The sequence below is a fragment of the Ooceraea biroi genome, chromosome 10 (genome assembly GCF_003672135.1).
Source record: "Ooceraea biroi isolate clonal line C1 chromosome 10, Obir_v5.4, whole genome shotgun sequence".
Lineage (NCBI taxonomy): Eukaryota > Metazoa > Arthropoda > Insecta > Hymenoptera > Formicidae > Ooceraea > Ooceraea biroi.
Genome location: NC_039515.1, coordinates 12,041,514 through 12,059,162, shown reverse-complemented (window position 1 = coordinate 12,059,162; position 17,649 = coordinate 12,041,514). Strand labels below are relative to the sequence as shown.

General features: G+C 37.9%; 1 protein-coding gene across 1 annotated transcript in view; it reads right to left on the bottom strand.

Annotated features, from left to right (window-relative positions):
* The window catches only part of LOC105282173 (homeotic protein ultrabithorax), a 69,567-nt gene extending 52,924 nt beyond the window's left edge, over nt 1–16,643 (bottom strand). The window contains exon 1 of the mRNA XM_026973159.1: nt 15,116–16,643. Within this exon, the coding sequence (XP_026828960.1) occupies nt 15,116–15,785 (670 nt within the window). The 5' untranslated portion in view covers nt 15,786–16,643. The remainder of the gene's footprint in view (nt 1–15,115) is intronic.
* Nucleotides 16,644–17,649: the final 1,006 nt, after the last annotated feature.

Sequence of the window (17,649 nt, the reverse complement as noted above, 5' to 3'; positions counted from 1 at the left end):
GGAGGAGCGTATTGAAACTTTTGTTTGTATGTTTTTAATACTGCGGATATTCCCATATTCTGCCGATGCTATTACTTACATGTGGAAGTCGCCGAAGTAGCATAAGTTGTGAACTCGACGCAAAATCAATTTGTAGAATCAAAACAACACTCTCATGAGTATATTTTTGATAATGTGTGATCGTGTGTACATAATAAATATTATCTTCCTAATTATATAAAATTTTCAAGAAATATAGTGAAACTATATATACTTGGCAGCAACCTAGCCAATGAAAATTTCAATTGTTTTATTTACTGTAACACTGTATAAATGTTTGCATGGAAAGTTATTTAAAAATAGCATCAGCAAAAAATATGTATACATATATATACACCAGTAATTTTATTCCCGAGGCTAATGGAGCAAACATCATTAAAGTTCCTGAATATCACGCACATAAAGGGCAACAACCATAACCTAATATAGGCCAAAGGACGCTCCCGCACGCAGATACGTTAGATGCCTCCACACATTCTGGCCGTTATTTTGTAGATTTAGTAGGCATACAAAGGACGGTCTGCGCTGATAATGCTGCTTCAACTCTCACCCAACTATCCGTTTGTATCCGCCATATTAGGGATGCGACTTTCCCAGATATCGTCCCAAATTAATCTCTCAAAATCCGCCTGGCCGATTCATCTACAGAATTTCACGCGGCAAGTTTAAAGTTGTTTCCATCCTACATTTAACTTAGCGCCAAAATATAGTTCAAGTTGAGATAAGCATATAATTTCCTATATATATGAGGAAAGAAAATATTTATGCATCAATTTCCATGAAAGATTTATTAATTACAAGCGAGAAGTAAATAACATGATAAAATTAAAATTTCATTAAAAGTAAGTTGCGCAAAATAATTTATGACGTCGGAAAGCTTTTCTTTGGTTTTTCGAATTATGTCCTCTTTTTCTACGAAATCAAGTAACGTTATCATGATGTAAGCGGTAATAAGAGCTAATAAAAAAAGATGAAACCACTGCATGAAGGTAGAATTATGCAAAATCCGTTTCCATAGATGAAGGGTTAGGTTAAGTGCAGCTGCATTCTAACCAAGATTAATTTCGCAGACATGAATAATAAGATGCACGTTCAATTTTGAGTGGCGTGCTACGGATCTATAACCGGTCCGAATTCTTTATAGTTATATAATATTTTATTTTAGCTTCATGTATGAAATGTTTTAATATAAATTATGTAGTATTACCGAGTATGTAAAATGTTAATCTAAAGTACAGTATTAGTGAAAAAAAGTTTTAACAATTCTTTTAATCATGAGAGACTTGTTAGAATTTATCATCCCACATACTTATGTTTCAATTTACAAAAATTAAACAATACTCCAATTATCTGATACTGGAAATTGTGTATAAATATATAAAGCGTAAAAAATATAAAACCTAAGAGAAAGAGAGAGAACATAAAGGCATGCTTGCGTTTAGTAATGGTTGATGGCTGTGTTTCGAATACCTGAAAGCGTGTGGAAGAAAGGATCTTTCAACCAGGTTAGTGGCGAAAATCAATGATGGACGGAACCTTAAATCGTTTCCTCAATGGTTGTTCACAGTTTCACAGTAATAAATTTATATATATAAGAAATATATAAAAAGGAAAAGAAAAATGTTATATTGATCGTTAAAGATGATCTTGTATTACATTGTAATGACAATGTCTATTTGTTACATTAAGAGTAAGATACATAAAGATTAACTTAGAAGCTACAAAGAATAAACCACTCTCAAGAAACAGGACTGCTTCTCTTCTGACCTCGGAGGTGCTTTACAATTATATGACTCCAACAATTTGTCTCAGTGAAAGAACAAAAAAGATGTAATAGGGATCGTGACCCAATGTAGTACGATAATATCGTTTAATATAAACCACATCCATGTACTATTCAATTCATGGAATTACATGCTTCTACGCGAAGAAACAATATATAAATTTATCAGTGCATTTCTTTTTTCTTCTGGAACTTTAATTTTTGTAGAAGGTATTATTATATATAGAAGAGAGAACAATGTTTTTCAAATATCAAATATAGATATTGATACATCGTAAAAGTCAAAACATGATATACACGTATATTTTCACACCTGCGATTTCATTATGGTCGCAAACATAGCTACTACATTTCACTTCCTTCCCAAAACACATGCCCATACGCTCGTACAATACTTTGCTCGACATAAACCGAACTTCGACCGGCGTGCGACTGGAACGTCCGCGGGTTACTTCCCCAAACTGGTAAAAGAGCAAATAAAAGATACACCGCTCTATTAGCATACGATTGGCACCGTCCATCTTAATTCTCGTCCCTTTCCCATACCTACCACCACGTGCCTCTTTGTTCCTCGTGCGTGTATCTTCCAACAATGTTTATGCCCATGTTCTCTTTGGTATGCCGGTTGTAAACCGCGCACGCGCCTTTGCCCACTGAGTTACTGATTGCGAGATCACCACCGTGAATATTTTCATTGCTGCACACACGTGCCCGGTTACACAGACATGCACACCGTTGCTTTTTCATAATAATCGATAATAAAATATAATTTCACTGTATCAGGTTCATAGGTGAAACGAAGATGATTTCATGTTTTTAACGATTATTATGTACATTTACGTATTACTAGCGAAAAAGTTATTTTAACAACTGAGTTTTCTGACAACTTAAGAAATAATGATCCTTCATCAATGCATATTTCCATTTTTCATATTAATAGTAATATTTATCTTAAATAAAAACTTTTTTCAAAGTAATTATTATTGCTATTGTCATAATGTCGCCATTCTAATCATTAAGTTGTTGCTTGGATACTCGTACAATGAAGCCTACATCCTATGTTTTCCAATACAAGATTCTGTAGAATAAAGATTTGAAGAAAGGTTTGAATCGATAAAACTATATATCATATACAAACTTCATCAACTAATTAAAGTACGAAGTCAAATTTACAAGCGACAAGATGCGATTATTAATATATAATACGAGTATATAATAATAATAATAAGTAGAATTGCCGAAGAGTATTCTTCTCAAACGTCTTGGTTGCTAGGACCGAAGAAGAGCCACTGTTGGCAGTTTGCCCTCTCTTCCGTTATGCATTCCTTATTACCTACATCCCTCATCCTCCCATTTCTTGTAGCAATTTCCGTAACCTTGCACGAATGCAATATATTAAGATGGTTATCATCAGTCATTAATTTATAATGCCTTTAATTCAGTTTATAATGATAGCATCATCCGATAAGATTCATTATATTAGAATAAACACCTCCTTCAAGTGAGTTTCTTATAATAAACATTTGCCCGAAGTTGAAGAATATTGTTATAGGAATATAATGTTATATTATAAAATAATGTAAAAGAAGTTATAATATAAAAGAATATAACTGTTAGGCGGAGCAATAATTGTTTCTGCAGATTACAATGAAGAAGAGTCACTGTCGATAATTTGTCGTTTCTTTCACCCTACACTCTTTATTATCCCCAATCTCTTCTGTCTCTTCTAGCGAGCTCCCGTGATTCTGTGCGAGAGTCCAACGTTTTGGGGTGGGGTTATCATATTATGTCGAGTCACGAACTCGTTATAACGCAGCAAGACAGATCGACGCTATAAAACCACTCAGTTTTGGTTTAACCAAAGGGTGTACACGGTATAACTGGTTTATATTCCACCACCTCTCTCTTTCTCTCTGCACATTGTGTTTTCCATAGCACCCAAGATTTGATTCTCTCATACAGATACGCGCGGTAGGTAGGTAGGTAGAGAAGCTTGGTGTACGGTGGAGAAAACGGAATAAAAAACCAGCAATGGGTAGGAGGAGAACCGCGGTTAGTAGAAGGAATCGAGATGCGAAAATACAATGTAGAGAGAAGGATTGGCCTGTGCTGCGAGAAAAAGAAAATGCAGAATTGATGGATATAAAAACAAAACAAAAACCGGGAGGATAATGAGTATGGAGAAGTGCAGGAAAGGAGATGGAGTGTAGAGACAGCAAAACAGAGTGGCGCAACAACAAAGAAGGCTAAGTATAAGAATGTCTATGGGTAGCATACTTTGCGGCCGAAAAAAGAACGAGGATGTGAAATACTCAAGCGTAATGGAGAAAGGAGAATACATTCCCCGGAGGGAATTGGAGATTAAAAAGACGCAAACGTAAAAATGGATAATAACGGACGCGGGGAATCCAGAGAAGCGTGCATGCGGGGGAAAAAACATTCAAGGAAAAAAGAAACGCACAGAATGATTTTTTACAATTCGGAGCCTATTTTACAAGATTTGCGCAGAGCGAGAAGCAGGAGGACTCACGAATCCGCGTCCAACATCATCCAACACCATCCTACAGAAACCAGCATTTTCGTTTCACGCAAATTTCAAGTTCCGCCGGTAAATTGGCGTTTAGCTCTGTGTTCAGTCTCACCCTGTGAGAAGATTTTCGATGGCGCGGCCTGATATTCCCCTGAGGATGCAGTCGAATCATATGTGCCGAACCAGTTCGTGATCTTGTTATTATCGCAACTGTTGCGAGGTCGTCAATAGTCGAAACGTTCGAATCCAAGAGGGAGAGAGATGCGTGTCAGGAAACGTCCGTATGCACGGCCGCACGCGTTTGCGTATGCACGTTTCTGCATGCCGTTGCGGATGGCCGGGAGAGAGAAAACGCGAGAGATGTAATTTTAGTTACGGAGAGTAAGTAATGAGCGATCGACAGTCTGAATACCAATTCCGATGCGCGATCATGCAGCGTAGGGCAACATGGTATCTGCATATTATATGCACGCATACACATTCTAACATCGTTGTAACAAATGCATCGATACGGGAAATTACAGGATGTATGGGTGGAAGCTTTTGCGTGATACTTCACTCGCCGATTCTGTGAGTTGAAATGAGAAATAAATCACGAAGGTTGTCTATGAATAAAATATACTTTTCATACTATTTATTATTAAGATAGCATTCATAAAGGAAGATTGTCGAAATCTGTTGTTGCTCAATACTCTCGCGATTGAGGTTATACATGAAATATAGCAAGCAATACGTTAACTGTGAGAAGTGATCTTGCGGATATGCTAAAATCATTTTCAGAATGATTTTAATGTATCGAATGTGCGTAGCAACAACGCATCGTGAAACGTGCACGACGCCCGGGTATCCCCGGGACTGTTAACAAAAGCAAAAAGCAAAAATCCATTTAACATGCCAAGGCGCGGCATGGTAAACCCCGCGGGGCGATTCTATCGTGTGCACGTCGTTTTTAATTTTTATCAAACGGAGATAAGTACGAAAAGGGAAAATTGCTACTTCGAAGATACATCGCGGGCCTGTAAGGATACTCTACCGGGCACTGATTATGCTGCGGGTTTGCGTGGTGGGAGCTGAAAGAGGTGTTTCCGATCTTCAGACCACCCACCCCCGTTACGTAAGGCTTGATTCGCGACGCTCGCGGGCTGAAGAAGAAGCGAGAATTCGTAGCCGGGCAAAACTGATGAACGATACTGATTATCACTGGGCCCTACTTTGTGGTTCCGTGTGGCTCCACTCCGATTCAAATCGCATTTGTGAAACCCATTCCTGTACTCACGTTTCTTGCACGCATATGCTTCTAACTTCACTCACATAGATTGTGTCGCAAACTCGTGGGCGGAGCATAATGTATTTGCACTGGTGTCTAAGATCATGTGTGACTTGGTTGAGTCAGCTCTATTTCCATGACAGATATTCGTGTAACATATCAACTACGTTATTCTCTTTCGTATGCTGGATCTTAATTAATCGATACAACACTTAATATATTCTCAAAACATTGTACGCACGATTTTTAAATGTTCAAACAAGCGTGCTATGACTTGAAAAATGGAATGGCGAAAACCTAAACAACTTGAACTAATTCACGAAGCGAAGCGCGTTCGTCTGCACTTGAAGAAGCACCCGTATAATTTCACTTCCTGCGAGATATAAACTAGCTGTTATTAATGACTTTCTTGACTCCCTCAACTACTTCATCATCATGTAAGTGCACAGATACAATCTAATCCGTTGATACACAAGTTGTTGAGAGGTGCTGAGATATGATAGATTAAATTCACAGCTACACGATCTTCTATAAGAAGTAGCGATCGATGAGGCATCGACGACGGATTGAGTTGGACTGACAAGATCAAACTAGAAGACGGACTGGGATGAATCCGAAGTAAGCCTAGAACGGAAGGTAGAAAATAACAGTTGTATTCATTGTCGTTAGCTCTGACCGCTCTTTTTTACGACTTTTTCGGTAAAAAAGTCCCTAACGGTTTCTATCTTCCTTCGTCGCTATAAAGATACCATTTATTGGTCAGAGCAGTTGGGAATATCAGTGTGTCTTAGTATTAGTTTCGTGCCGACGTTCGTCCTCGTGTCGTGTAAAATGACAGTATTTGGAGGACGAACGTGCCGACGCGCTCGTCTCACCAGTTTTATTGCTGACCAAGGCAACCTGCGGTAATATTCGGGACCTTACGCAATTTCGGCAGATTTATGCACCTATTACGTTATTTACGATAAAAAAGATCCTACTTTTTAGAACGAAATATAAATGTGATTTTAAATGTGATTGCGCTGTGGTGTAGAGTGTAATATATAATATATAATATATTGCGCACTCTCGGAGGCAAGACCACTTTTAACCGGCTTATAAATCAAGCAAATGAGTACGTGCGTTCCTAGAGAAAACCTGCTTCAGCAAATAAAAATCTCGTCTCGTATGGTGTTGCTGTATCATCTAATGCTGCTTCTAGCTTCAATAACCAGCTATTGTGTAACGATAATCCTTAATTGTTCTTAATTCTCGTCAAAGAACAAGATTACAGGAAATTTTATACGAATTCATCTTTGTTATTCTATGAAGAATTGTTTTCTACGAACAATTGTTGCAAAACGTAGAAATATATACACCGTCGGCGTTGTATTTCCTATTAGCAATACAAATTTTATCGTGAATCGTACGTGCAATTTATTGCAATCAAACAATAATCTTAGGATACCGTTGCTCATTATAAGAGCGAGATTGTAGAAGATTGTCTCGTCGAACTAGATATTATGTACAGAGACAGGACAAAGGACAGAAATAACGAGATGCAAAAACGCGGAAGCGGATGGAGGGTAACTTTAGACAATGCAGTAGCCGTAAGTTATTGGAGCTAATGGTGCACAACAAATACTTTTCCGTACATAAGTTCGTAACGGCGGTTCACACCAACTTAATATCGTCCGTAACGTTTAATAAATATGTCACGAAGGCGATATATCATAACTTTTACGCCTACGTACGCGTACATGAGCTTATGCATGACAGTCAAGCAACGTGACGTTGTTGAATTACATAATGCTGAACTCGAACGCTTAATCGCTATACAATGTTGCCGACTCTCTCTTTCTCTTTCTAGCTGCGTCTCTCTTTAACACACTCTCTACGCATACCGATAAAATAGGCGCACGTGACGAATACGTAATTTCACTACAAACGCTCTCATGCATCGTACATTTTCATTAGCACAAAAAGCACTTGCGGATTAGAATCTCGGTGCATTTCGTAGATTGTTCATTCATAATTGACGTAAGTGTATCAACTAAGGCTTTCTCTTATCAATTGGTTGACTTAATTTCTAGCACTTCAACATAAATCACTTTTTTTCACTATGGATTTATCAATGTATCGCTAAATCTAATAATTTGTCTGAGAAATTTTTCACTTCTAGATTATTTAATTTTTTATTTCTAGATTATACGATTCTACAGCCTGTACAGAAACTAAATCGGAATTTGTAATAGGCATTTACTGCCCAGCTATTGAACGCCAAACACCAAATGTGTGTGGGAAGAATGTCGGACATAATTTACCTGTCTGCAGCCCTCCGACCTTTTAAAGTAATTGCTTGGATGTTGCTGTAGCCAACCGAAGACTTCTTAATTTTAAAGTTCTTTTACCTGTCCTATTCAATATTGATATATGTTTTTAACTTCTTGGGACATTGCTCTTAATCAAATGTACTAGGAAAGGTTGTATTGATTGATCAATTACAAGTGTTAACTTCGTCAATTTTTTTAACATCTATAAGTAGATTATGTAAGATGTTTTCACATATAATAAATTTAATCATTGTTATAATATAAACAGTATAAAAATGGCAAATTATTTAGTAGGTGTCTTTATAATGTATAATTAGATTACACATATCAATAGTTCAGATAATGTTTAATAATTAAAACTAATCGGTATAATAAATACTACAATATTATAATAAACTATGCAACATTTATATGATATCGAATGAATATAAAATGTAATGTTTAAATAGACACATCACTACATAAAATTTATAAACTTGGAAAATATTTAAATTAAAGAAAATATAGTAGCAACTAATAACAATAATATAAAAATTCAATATCTATTTCATTATTATCTACTTTTAATTCTTGACCATTCTTGACTTTTTGTTAAATTACGTTGGTAAGATCATTGAAGACTGACAAGAACGTTCCCTCAATAATGGAGGCAGTAGTAAAGGCATTGTGGTCAGGTCGCAGCCAGGGTGGCAGGTGCTATCCGTAATGGCCGCCCATCGAGGCAGACGGAAAGAACGGTGGGTAAGTTTGTCGGCACAAAAAGTGCCACGTGAGTTATGGATGGGAAAGACTATTGGCAGCAACGAACCCGATTACATCATTGCGTATTAACTGAATATTAACATATCGAGTTCCGCAAATGGCAAAAAAGATAAGACAAATAAAGAATAAAGATGAAACAAGTAGAGAATGTGCTCCGAAAATATTTTTCGTGCTGTTGTCAATATAACTCAATTTCAATAAATGCTTTAAATTTAACAATCTTATTAATAAATTATTCAATATGCAATATCATTACATTTATTAACCGTTGCGTTTAAAAATAATTACTTTTTAATGTTGGTCATTTTATAAATGCTTTTCACAAACAGATGTTTCGAAAAACAAAAAGAAAAGCGATAAAATTATATTGAAGTTTCGTTTAAAATTGCTTAGCGATTTAGAAATATCATAGCTAAAATAAAATTTACTACACGAGTCCTAGCTTTTCTAGAAGATACCCACCTGTAGATAATATCTCTATCCATAACCGACAGGCAAGAACCGTGAAAAACATGTGCAAGAACGCTATTCGATTTAATTATTTTACCGTGTACCCATCTTTCCTCACGGCCACAGCTAGACATAGTCTTTGTCTGACGTGTTATAGTCGTTCCAATCGCCGAGCAACTAAACACGTTCTTCATACCTACGCAGCACGGTCGACCTAAAGTATGTATAATCTTAGCCTGAAGCAACGGAATGGACGGATGGCAGTATATATAGACAACTTCAGTCTATACATAGCCAACTATCCATCAATGCCAAGTTCCTAGCATGCCAATAGATGAATATCCAAAATTTATTTCTCTATTTGATTAGCAAATATTTTAAATTTCAACTAATTTCCTTGAAATAGAAGAGATACACACAATTGAGGACATGGACTTCTATGACAATGTCATGTCAAGAAATGCGTATGCTCTTGAAAGTGATGTTGAAAACCAAACTTAATTAATTGATCGAATACTGAGAATGACACTATATAAGGATCAATACTGACTGACCACCAATACAACAATAACTTCTATGGTATGAAATTTGCAAAACAGAGAGATAGTGTAGTGGCTGTTGTCGGTATATAAAGTCAGGCTAGCCCACCGGTTGTACATGCGAACAGCTCGTTCATCAAATTGAGAACCCTGGCAGGCAGCCGCTATGCTGGTGGCGCGACGTACCGATCAGCACCTCGGCACCTCGTGCGCGTTACGCTTATGTTCGCGTTTTTACGTCTTTCTTCCTTATTATTATCATGAAATTGAAAATCAAACAGTTCGAAATGAAACATTGGTTTCGTTTGGACACTGTACTTATCCAAATTTAAAATTCAAATGTTCCTATTCTAGTTTGCTGCAACAGTTCGGACCATATATATGTAAATTTTTTGCCTATTATATTGTACAATTATTTTATTATTCATAAAAAGTATAGTGAAACATAATAAATAATAATAACAATAATAACAAGCTCGCTGATGCCCTTCGAGGAGCACCATGCGGGTTAAAATTACTAGTTGTAAGAGGAAGAAGCGAGACGTGGGACAGGACGCGAGCGATACGATCGATCAAAGATTATACCTTAACTCGACTGCTATATACAGCGCGCGAATAGCGTGATTGGTCTCAAAGAGATGCTTGAATTAAAATGCGAAAGGTACGCAAAATGTACGTGCTGCGTACCTATACGCACATCTTCTTGGCTGATGGCGCCCAAGTTGAACTTCAAACTAGTCTACCTTGCTGGAATAACGTTAATTTCTCGGACGACTTGCGATGGTATTACGCCGCAAGGATTATGAAAATTGTTGTGTTCCTGCTAATAGCTTGTGACGCCGCTCATGACGTTCACTCCTCGTTTTTATGCATCCACTTGATGATACATAATTTTCTATTACCACCGGTTTTGCAAAAAAACAAGTCGTAAAAGCGAAAAATAGAAGAATCGTACGATGAAACGCTTATAAATAGGTCTAAAAACTGTGCTGGTAATTATATTTTACAATAAATGCATTCATTTATCCAGAACAGTGATTTCACAAAGGGCCCGATTAATAATGAGATAGGGATACAAATCTTTTTTATTATTATGGATTACTTAAAACTTCTGCTTAAATCTTATACCCGTACCCCGTTAATTAATTTCTCAAATGTTTAGCACATGAAAATTATAAATAGTCATGAGACATATTCGACGCACAGATCCACAGAAAAATGCGCGAGACAGAAACAGAACTGGAAGATGGTTTGGAATAATGATGATAGAACAACGTATATTTAACTGTCTGTCTCTTTGATGTTTCCATTTTGCATACGTTCAAAGTAGCAAATCTTAGGCATAATGTACATGTAGCAGTAATACACCAAAAGTATTTCCTTTATGGAAATGTATCTCTCGCACCTTTTCTGTATTACATCTCTATTCTTCTCTATCGAAGGCTACATATTGCAACTAAAAGGCGGGCCTTTTTTCGAGAAGGCCCCAATGTTTTTCGATTGAACAGTACGAAGGAGCGGCGGGCGTGGAGAAGGGAAAAAGGGCGTAGTAAGTCATATGGAGAGGCTCATACGTCATGCTTCATCCGGACCAACGGAACAACACATGGAAAGGGCTCTCCCCGTGTACGAAGAACGCACCCACTTGGACTGTCTCTTTAGGTCGCGACTCCATAGTGTGAGTGGCTGTTATATGTGTCCGAAAGAATCTTTCGTATACCTCTATACATGAAAGAGACCCGAACCATTTGATCACCGGTGTGCAACATGCTTATGCTGGACGCATATCCGTCATGTAATCCTTTAATAAAGTATGCAAAAATTGATTTTAGGACATATGCTAATACGCAAAAGCAAATTTTTATGAATAAATGTCATTTCTTGTATGTTATCGTATATTATCTAACATATTGGATGATTTCTCTAATTACCTGTATTTTTAATTAATACAAAAAACAAAATATTTAAATAAGTTTTTTAATAAAATTTAATAACGGTATATATATATAACATCTCCTGCACTCTTTAAAAGAGAATAATTTTATATATATATATATGTATGTGTATTTTGTATAAGCATATATGATGTATTTATGATCGAAGATAGTAATAATGTGAAGAAAATGAGTGATACAAAAAATGTATAAAAGATAAGTCAGTACTATGTCTGTGTGTACTTAGGAAGGAGAATCCCCAAGATGCAGGAACATCTTCGGGGCTGATCTTCGTCGATACCGGAATAGAGCGCTGTATTACCGACAAGCCTCGTAAGTGGCTATAGAGCGAAACACGGGGGTTCGCAAGGAAGGGATAAACGAGCCGAGCCACGATTTCGTTGTCGTAAACGTCAAAGTTACGGTTACAGCGTTGTTCCTAGCTGCTTTATATTGAACGAGGTTGCTCCCCGAGGTACGTAACACCTACTCGCAACCGTCGCACTGTAGAAAATAGCACTATACTCCTTTCCAACTTGGAAGCGACGTGGGCACCACGTGGCTTTTACGCGGGAATCTGGTAAAGGAATACAAGCTTGAGCTTGAGTTACTTTAACTGTACTGAATTGAATAAAATACTTAATCAATACTAATTGTTTTTCTAATTTAGTTAATTATGAACCTAATATGTTTGTCGAAGCATTTTAATACGAATTGTTATATATCTTTTATTCATTTTTTTACATAAATTACAACATTCCTTGTTCGCAATATATAATTATAAAATAAATTGTATTTATCTCTAAATAATATTTTCTTCACAAGTAATAAAAGTAAACGGTAGAAACTTTAAAAAAGGATAGTTATCACTAATAGTATGATTATCCAACATATTTATCTTGATTAATACTCTAGTATCAGTTTATCGCGCGGCTCTTAATGTAGCTTTAAAAAGGACCATTTCTCCGATCTCTGCACGTAAAAGAAATTCGCTCTCAATGAACTTGAATGAAGAGATGCCTAAATAGCACCCCAACTTCCACCGTCGCGCCCTTTAATTATCCTGTAGACGCAGTCAACCCCTCAATGAGGAGTGATAAATATTGTTCGTGTTTGGGTGAAAAAGTGATTCAACTCTATAAAGGAAGATATATTTGACATTGATATTAATCAGTTTTGCAAACTACAGATGTTCCAATTTTGTTGGTACGTATTTTCTAAACATTATTATCATAAATATTCAAAGAAAAAAGAAAGTACAAAAGGTATAAATTATCTATATCAATTTTTTAATGTTTTGATATGGTTTTAATAAGACTTTGATATTAATTATTAATATTATGATAATATTTTGATAAATCATTCATACTGTATTTATCTTCTAACCTAAATATGACTGCTTACACGATAATGTTGAAGTTGCAGTATGTAAATTGATTTACTATAAATAAAATTATTCATCGCACGACATGATAAATGTTTATCGATAGACATAACACACTACATTTAACTACAAATTTTTATCTACGATGAAATGATTTATAATCTTGTACCAATAAATTTTCTTACATGCTCGTTTGTACCAACAATACTGAAAAGCACTTGCTGGAGAGCGCGAAATGAGTCAATGACTTTCAATCCGCTAGTGCATAGAACCTGTTATACGAGTATGGAACCGATCAATTGCCTTTTCCCATTCCTGCGATTCCTCCTACGACCACTGCATTCCACGTATCATCGAAGCCATTTGTAACTCATAATCAATGATCTATAATATCTAATTAATCAAACAAAAATAAATGCACATTTTTTCTCCAAATATAAGTAGATGATACTAAAATGGAATTAAAGAACTGCAAACAACAAAACAAGGAACAGATATTCAGAAATCTTATCTTTTTCTCATCAAAGGATTATTTATTAAACAATTAACATGATTTATACGTTATTAATTTACAAACTAGGAAATAATGACAATAAAGATATATACTTAATTGTGTTAAAAAGTTACTCTTTTTATAGACAATGAATTTAATTTGTAGAGTTATACATAATACTGTATAGAAATCATTGAATACAGTAATATCGCCTAAAACAATTCTTTCTTTCATGTACCTAAAATCTCGTGTAGTTCAAACTAAAGAAAAAAATTGGTGACCCTTAAACCGGATCGAGGAACACGAGGAGGAGAAGAAAAATGAAAGCAGAACTAGAAGGAAAGAAAAAGAACAGAGATAGCAAAAAGGATCATTAGCTAAGGCTCTAGGATTTCAGCTGAGTTAGTAAAGGAACTCTATTCGGAAAGTGCGATAGAATTCGTGAGGCCTTGATGATTATATATCTACCAACGGCAATGCAGAAGGTTATTCGTGAGTGTCTCTCTCGCAACGAGAAGGACATCGCTAGAAACAGCTGACTACCGGAATTCGGGGTTCGGATGGGGTGAGTACAGTGGGAAAGGCACTTGAACCCCCAATTGGACGAGGACTTCCCCATTATATCCGGCGTACCCAACGATTTTACACGCACTTGACTCCATTCTACCTATCTACCAGACATAATTTTGCTAAGGTATACGGCCGATTTTCCACAACATAGCCCGCGCGCATTAATATTGCACATGTAGAAATAAAAAAGCCCATGGAATTTACATTTCGTGCGCAAACAGAACGCAAAGCCATCTACTTAAAAACGATGAGCACACATTTACAATGACATGGATTGCTAATGTATTAATATATTATCATTACCTATGATGATTTATGCTTTCAACATAATTATGATCTAGAAAAATTAATAATTAATTTAAAAAGTAAGGATAACATTGTACTATTAACTATGTACGAACAACAAACTTTAAAATAGAATAGCACAGAAATATAATTATATATTAGTAATAATTTAACATCGCTTTTTATGTACGTCGTTTCTATCTGTCAGCTCTAGTTACTGACAACTTTTTGTTATAATACCTATTCAGCCGGAAAGTGATGGTATGCTTTTAGTTTTCCGATGATTATAAATCTGTTATCTCGAATTTTTTGACAGACACGCCATATTTCAAACGGCGCACAAATAAACCTCACGAAAATTTCATCGCATTCAATGCGGTACCATGATAAGCTATATTCGACAAAATAGTATATATCTGTATCTTCTCTTTTTTCTTCTTACTTATTTTTGCAAGGAAATGATAAAATACTTTATTCTCATGTAGACCTAATAAAAAATTTTTTATCACGCATGTGCGTACAAATTATTCGTGATGTTCATGAAACTCTCTGTTCTATAATTTTGTTCCGGACAACTCTAGGCAAACTGATAGCATGGAAGCAATTTTAACTCCGGTATAACCAGACGGGCAAGCTTGATCCACCACGCCTTCTCAGCCACGTGGTCTTCGGTCCCCACGTTTACCCTAACCATAGCGGCTTCTATATTTCATCGCTGCTGTTATGATAATAGTCGTATAAGAGAGCATTTATGAATGCAAACTCACCTGCTATAGCCATCCAGGGATAGAAGGTATGGTTACTAGGTTGCTGATGTAGTTGTGTGGCGACCGGTTGACTCGCGGACGAGTTTAAACTGCAGGTGTTCCAAGATGTGAGGGATCTTGACGAACTGTTGTTACCGGGACTCGATGCTGGATCGCCACCTACGAGACCACTGTAGCTACTGACCCTTGTGCTCTCCGGAGTACACGCGGAAGGACGTACGACTGAATTACTCTGACTATTCGCTCCCGAGGTCGTTGACCAAACGTCCTTGACCGCTGCTGCTGCCATCACCGCAGCATAGCCATTTTGATGGGTTGACGTTTGATCCTGTTGTTTACAGTCTTTCGTTGCAGTTGTTGAATATGATGACGTAGTGTGACCAGTTGCTTCGGGTGTCGTTGAGTAAAGTTTGCAAGCCGTCGCAACGCTCGCATCATACGGTGAGTCTTGAGGTGGTCTTGTGTTACTTCCACCGCCGGGGTGTATCCCTAACGAAGAGGATGTGTGATGATGATGCTGCGTTGAGGCATAAGGTGACATACCCAATCCGAGTGGAAAGCTGCGATATGCAGCTGCAGTGGCTGGATCATGATGTTGACTTGCCGCTCCTGTTTGATGATGGTGGCTTCCATAGAAACCGCCCGCGGTTTGCTCGAAGTACGAGTTCATTATCCCGGGTATTTTGGATCACTTGCACTAAAAAACACGGGCACTAAAAAAAAGAGGCAGCAAAAGAAAATCAAGGGCGATTTGCTTGTGACAATTACATAGAACGCACGCGGCTAGTCAAATTTCACTAGTCTGTATCAACTTGGGAATCTTCACTTAAATTAACTCGACTTCGATTAAACAGAAGTTAATTACTTCTGATCGTACCAAATTTTAAGTTGAAAGGTCAAATATAAACGTCTAAAAAAGCAATATTCTGTATGACACAGATTACGATAAGTGTTGTTTGCGTTGACGAGGAACAAATAAACAAGCATTAAACCGTTTTAAGAGGTCGTAAAAGTCATCGGCAGGTATAGCCGGTTACACCCAAAGTGTCAATGTCAGTAGGCCATAGGAGTAATTCAGAATGGGTCTCATGACAGTGGCGGGGATTTTTATGGTCTTGTTATGGTTACCGCTACAGACAAAGCATAAACTGGTGGTCTGGACTATGGAAACAGGCGATGATCGTTAAATCGTTACGATGCAATAAACTGAGGTAATAAGACGGGCTATAAAATTGCCTGTGGGTCTCTCCACCGCGTGCGCGCCCGACGACGATTCGGTCAGCCGGCACGCGACAACCACCCTCGCGGGCGATTCTTTCTTTTTCTTTTAAAATATACAATTCGCGATTGGTCAAGGCCTGTTTGAAGAAGCTCAATCTGTCACGAAATCAAAGATGACTTCGCAGTCCGCACTGCACTAGCACTTGTCGTATTGTGACTTCGCTGATGACTGTGAGGTCCGGGTACTACGAATCGGAGTACGATGGGGATCGTAACGAATCACGGTATGCCAGTGCGGTGGTCCACGGCACACTACCGCTTTTCTCGCGCCCCGTGTACCGCCACTCTGTACCGTCGTCCGTCTCTTGCTCGCTCGTTCACCTCGTTTTGTCTCTCTTCTTCGCAGTCGACTTCTCTCACACTCTCTCCCGAATTTCCTTCTCTGTTCTACCAGCCATCGTCCCTCCTCGCACTCTCTCTTGCTCTGTCACGGTCACTCCTTCCCATTCGTGTGGTTGTTGCTTCTCACTCGCGCGTACTCTTCTTCGGGAGTACTATGTCCTAACTCGCAATGCTATGTCCCTCCTTGTTTCTCGTATACCATCCCCCTCCTGGTACGATAACCGAGTTCTCTCACTCTGTCTATCGTCGTTGTTGTCCCCCTCTTCCACCCCCAACGTTCCCCCCAGAATTGCTCTCTCACCCTCTGATTCTGTCTCGCTCCACCTCTCGACGATATTTCTCCTCTCCCTTCCATTTGATCTGTCCTCTCCCTCTTTCTCATGATACGATTCCTCAGCGCCCCCTATCGAGCGTTCCAGTAACTCAACGACGTACCGCCAGATTAAATTCGTACTCGCTCGCCGTAAGCATCACATTTGAGGCGCGCGAGCAGATAAGACGTGTGAAGAAGAAAGAGGAAAAAAGAATTCGTCGTGATGCAAAAGAAAGGGAAGAGATGATATAGAAAACAGACAGGGATGAAAAGATGCAAAGGCACGAGTAGAAATGAAATAGAAGATGGGGAAGAGAGAGGTAAAGACGAAAAGAAAGAACGTTATGCGCAATTGCAGTAGCTAAGAGCGAGACAAAACGGAGCGAGCACCGTTGCGATAGCAGTGAAGAGGGAGAACGTGCCACTAAGGGAGGAGGTTATACTTAAGGACCAATCAGAATTGAATTCGTCACGAATACCACGCTGGTATGGCATGAAAGTTCCTACGCCGTGCGAAAGTAGTTCCAAGTTGGAACGACGCCCATGAGCAGCTAGGCACCGCCCCGCTGACCCCCACCACTTAAACGCGCGAGTACCG